A 4851-nucleotide genomic window follows, 5' to 3' on the forward strand; every position below is an offset into this window, starting at 1 on the left:
GTTCTTGATACACATGGGATGCTGTTGAGCGTAAAAAACCCAGCAGCGTTGCAGTTCTTGACACACTGGCGTGCCTGGCACCTACTACCATACCCCGTTCAAAGACACTTAAATATTTTGTCTTGTCCATTCACCCTCTGAATGCCAGATACACAATCCATGTCTCAATTGTCTCAAGGTTTAAAAATCCTTCTTTAACCCGTCTCCTCCCCTTCATCTACACTGACTGAAGTGGATTTAGGTGACATCAATAACGAATTATAGCTTTCACCTGGATTCACCTGGTCAGTCTATATCATGGAAAGAGCAGGTGTTCCTAATGTTTTGTTCACTCAGTGTGTATATGTATATATATATATATATATATATATATATATATATATATATATATATATATATATATTGGGTATATATTGGGTTGAACTCATTGCCTCACCTAATAAATAGTTAATTTCAGCTCCTTCACTCCTAGCAATACAATAAGCGACTGAACCAATATAATAACATAACATAGTGAACTATAATATTGTGTTTTTTTTGCAATACTTTTGCCATGGCCCTATTTCCAATACAGTGCAATACTTTGTCTAGGCTGTGTAATTATTTTTCAAGCTGCCTCACACTACAGAAACAGTAGATCGGCCAGAACCGCCCAAAAGGACAGTTGCCAAACACAAGGTTACTCACTTTGCCTTTATATATAAACATGGTGCCATTTGAGACAACCTATCCTAAACCCTGGTTGTTAATTCCTCATCCTCCAGGCCACGAACAGCGAGACGGCCACTACAGCAGCCCCCAGAAGATAGTATCTCTCTCCTATTGCTCCCTCCTGCTTCAGTTCAGGAACAGCTCTAGCCTCCATCATGACCTCTGCCCCCATAGGCTCCAGTGGATGACGGTTCTCAGCCGAGGAAGAGCCGTTGACGGCTCTCTGAGATTGGCTGTTGTGGTTCTGAACTGGTAGGGGGGTTCCAGACAAACCCACATCATTATTACCCAGCATACTCTGTGTTTGGTCATCTTGATTCCAGATAGATGGCTCCTCAGACATGTGGACTACAATACCCAGCATGCTCGGTGTCTGGCCGTCGTTGTTCTGGATGGACGCGTCCTCAGACACGTGAACAACATTGAACAGCACCTCCTGGTCCCCCAGGGAGCTCAGGCAGGGGGACTCGTAGGTGTCCTCTTGGGGCTCGTTATGGGACAGGGGTTCTATTATTTCCTCAGGAACTCCATTCTCCTGACATGGAAGAGGGGTGGAAGTAGTGACGGGGTCGGGGATCACAACAGGACTGTTCACATCAGCTGTAGCAAGTACAAGGTCTGACACAGACCTCTGTAGACGCGTTGAGTCTCCTGAGTATGGCTGGCTGTCCATGACTTCACTGCGGAGGACTTCAGGCTTGCTAAAGTTCACGTCATCCTCATTCATGGAGGTATCCGCTGGGGCCGTGGCGAAGTGCTGGCTCTGAGATGGCTCAGTGTGTTGCTCATCTTCAGTCACCTGCAGGAGAGATGTATTTTAGTTCCAAGCTTCAATGTTTTCACTATCTTCAGTTTCGGGCATATTTCAAAAAAAGTGTAGATGTGGTCAGATTTAATTTCATTAGCAACTTGAATTCAAAAAGAACCGAACACACCCAAAGCTGATTTGAAAGAGCTCGAGGCAAAACTGGAGAAACAGGAAAATCCAACACACACAGCGTCCTGGAGGAAGGTAGACTTATTTACCTGGGTTGGATCAGAGTCCTCTACAGCCTCCTGGTAGAAGGTAGGCTTATTTACCTGGGTTGGATCAGAGTCTACAGCCTCCTGGTGGAAGGTAGACTCATTTACCTGGGTTGGATCAGAGTTCTCTACAGCCTCCTGGTGGAAGGTAGACTTATTTACCTGGGTTGGATCAGAGTCTACAGCCTCCTGGTAGAAGGTAGACTTATTTACCTGGGTTGGATCAGTCTACAGCCTCCTGGTAGAAGGTAGGCTTATTTACCTGGGTTGGATCAGAGTCTACAGCCTCCTGGTAGAAGGTAGGCTTATTTACCTGGGTTGGATCAGTCTACAGCCTCCTGGTGGAAGGTAGACTTATTTACCTGTGTTGGATCAGAGTTCTCTACAGCCTCCTGGTGGAAGGCAGACTTATTTACCTGGGTTGGATCAGAGTTCTCTACAGCCTCCTGGTAGAAGGTAGGCTTATTTACCTGGGTTGGATCAGAGTCCTCTACAGCCTCCTGGTAGAAGGTAGACTTATTTACCTGGGTTGGATCAGTCTACAGCCTCCTGGTAGAAGGTAGACTTATTTACCTGGGTTGGATCAGAGTTCTCTACAGCCTCCTGGTAGAAGGTAGACTTATTTACCTGGGTTGGATCAGAGTCCTCTACAGCCTCCTGGTAGAAGGTAGACTTATTTACCTGTGTAGGATCAGAGTTCTCCACCTCCTCCTGGTAGAAGGTAGGCTTATTTACCTGGGTTGGATCAGAGTCCTCTACAGCCTCCTGGTGGAAGGTAGGCACTTTGACTGTGTGTGGCGAGGTGTCCTGAACTGGCCGTCTCTCAGGGGACTGGAATGTGGCCAAGGCAGCAGGGGTGGGGGTGGATTCAGTTTGGGACAGGGCTAGCTGTGAGACAGGCAACGTGGGAGTGATTTCAGATACAACTGGGATTAGGTGTGAACCAGACAAGGTAGGAGTGGTTTCAGACAGGGCTATCTGTGTTGGAGCATCACTATGACACAAGTTGTCCTCCAGACTGACGGTTTCAATAGGACCAGGCTGGGATGAGGCTGGAGGTTCAGAGATCACTGTGGGCTCCTCCACTGAGACAAGAGACAGAGGGGCTGCCTGGGGCTCTGCCTGAGGGGCAGCAACAGGAGAAGGTGCTGCCTCTGAGGCTATTTCAGGGCTCACTGCTGCTTTGGGAGCATGTTCTGAAGAGGAGCCAGCCATGGGAGCCTTGGGAACTGATCTTGGGGGGGCTTCTGGCTGGGCAGCCACTACAGGAGGTGGCAAAACCTCTGGGGCTACTTCAGGAGGGAGTGAAGCCTCAGGTGGGGCAGCTACCTCCGGTGGGGCTGGCTGACCTGGGAGGACCAGAGAACCTGGCGACCCCTCAGAGCTGGTAGAAGGAATTGGTTGAACATGGGTCCTGACTGCGGTGGTAGCAGCAGCTGAAGGAGGGTAGGGATCTGAGGAGTAAGAGAAACACTAACAGATTGAGGCATATCACCATTCCTCACACATAATAAGCACCATGTTCTGTTTTGACATTTACTGTAATAGTGGAAGAACCCTTGGATTTGATTTTACAGTTCTGGGCAGCATTCAATTACATCAATTGTTGATTGAGCAATAGTACGCACACAAAAATACATGTTCTCTGTCATCATATCCACAACGTTGAACTGAGTCACAACAGAGATCCTAGGTGTCCAGTTTTTTTTTTTTTAAATGCACTTGAAATAAAGTTTGATTTGTGTGTGACTTACTGTTCTGGTTGTGTTTGTTCCACTCTGCCCTCAGTTCATCAGCCAGATCCTGATGCTCCAACAGCTCCAGGGCTGACATCAACTCTTCTGGCCAGTTCATTCTCTTCTGTACATAGTCCAGCAGGAGTTGCATGGCTGCATAGTTACCAGAAAAGTCCTTCTTGGCCTGGATCTCCTCCTGAAAGTACAATGAATAATTGTTTAATTTAATAAATAAAAACATATCAGAAAATATAGTTCATATATTCATTTACCAGGTACATAATCTGGTTCAGATTATACATCAAATAAAGATTGTGATAATTGGATTGATAATCTGAATAGAATGTCCTAAATGACCAACAACATCCAGCCAAAAGCTACTCACCCAGCCACCCACCTTGCCAGAAGTTACCCACCCTGCCAGAAGCTACTCACACAGCAGCTACTCACCCAGCTACCCACCCAGCCAAAAGCTACTCACCCAGCCACCCACCTTGCCAGAAGTTACCCACCCTGCCAGAAGCTATCAGAAGCTACTCACACAGCCGCTACTCACCCAGCTACCCACCCAGCCAAAAGTTACTCACCCAGCAACTACCACCCAGCCAAAAGCTACCCACCCAGCCAAAAGCTATTCACCCAGCTACCCACCTTGCCAGAAGCTACCCACCCTGCCAGAAGCTATTCACCCAGCTACCCACCTTGCCAGAAGCTACCCACCCTGCCAGAAGCTATTCACCCAGCTACCCGCCCAGCCAGAAGCTACTCACCTTGTCAGAAGGTGTAAGGCAAGGGAGATTGGCCATGAGCTCTGTGGCTTTCACTCTGCTCACAAACACCCCCATTCTGCGCCGCAGGTGCAAAGACAGTTTATCACGGGTGAACGACGACATCGTGTGCTGTGGAGAGAGCAGGAGAGGAGACATGACCGTAGGCACAGTGGCTATGATGCATGATTATGCAGCCTTGCTCACGCTGTAAAACGAGCTATAACAATGCAGGGTTGTTACCTGGTCTCTCAGACGGATATATTCTACCTCAGTACGGACCTCAAACGGATCCTATTGGCAGGTGTTGAACCCTGGGGAGAAAAAAAAAAAAGTGGGGAAAAAAAAACAAAGTATGTCAGATTATGTAAGACTCATGTTGCAGCATCAGTACAAGCAACATAGTTTCTGTTTCATGTTCAGCAGTTAAGATAGTCACTGCTGCTCTGTCTGATAATTGTTCAGGACAATGAAAGAGAGACGGGCCTAGTCTAGTAACTAATTAATGACCTCCAGACTCTGAGAGCTTAATATCACAAGCCAAGGAGCTTTAGTCTAGCTGAGGAAAAACTACTGTAGCACCCTATTCCCCCCTATGAGCCCTGGTCAAAAGT

General features: G+C 47.4%; 1 protein-coding gene across 1 annotated transcript; it reads right to left on the reverse strand.

Moving 5' to 3' along the window:
- Positions 1-745: 745 nt before the first annotated feature.
- Positions 746-4536, reverse strand: mavs (mitochondrial antiviral signaling protein). Its single transcript, NM_001195181.1, is given in 6 exon segments — positions 746-1246; positions 1341-1510; positions 2470-3188; positions 3489-3666; positions 4241-4369; positions 4481-4536. Coding segments are annotated over 5 exon segments (1215 nt in total). The 5' UTR covers positions 4364-4369; positions 4481-4536; the 3' UTR covers positions 746-1221.
- Positions 4537-4851: the final 315 nt, after the last annotated feature.

This window comes from Oncorhynchus mykiss, chromosome 19, assembly GCF_013265735.2.
Source record: "Oncorhynchus mykiss isolate Arlee chromosome 19, USDA_OmykA_1.1, whole genome shotgun sequence".
Lineage (NCBI taxonomy): Eukaryota > Metazoa > Chordata > Actinopteri > Salmoniformes > Salmonidae > Oncorhynchus > Oncorhynchus mykiss.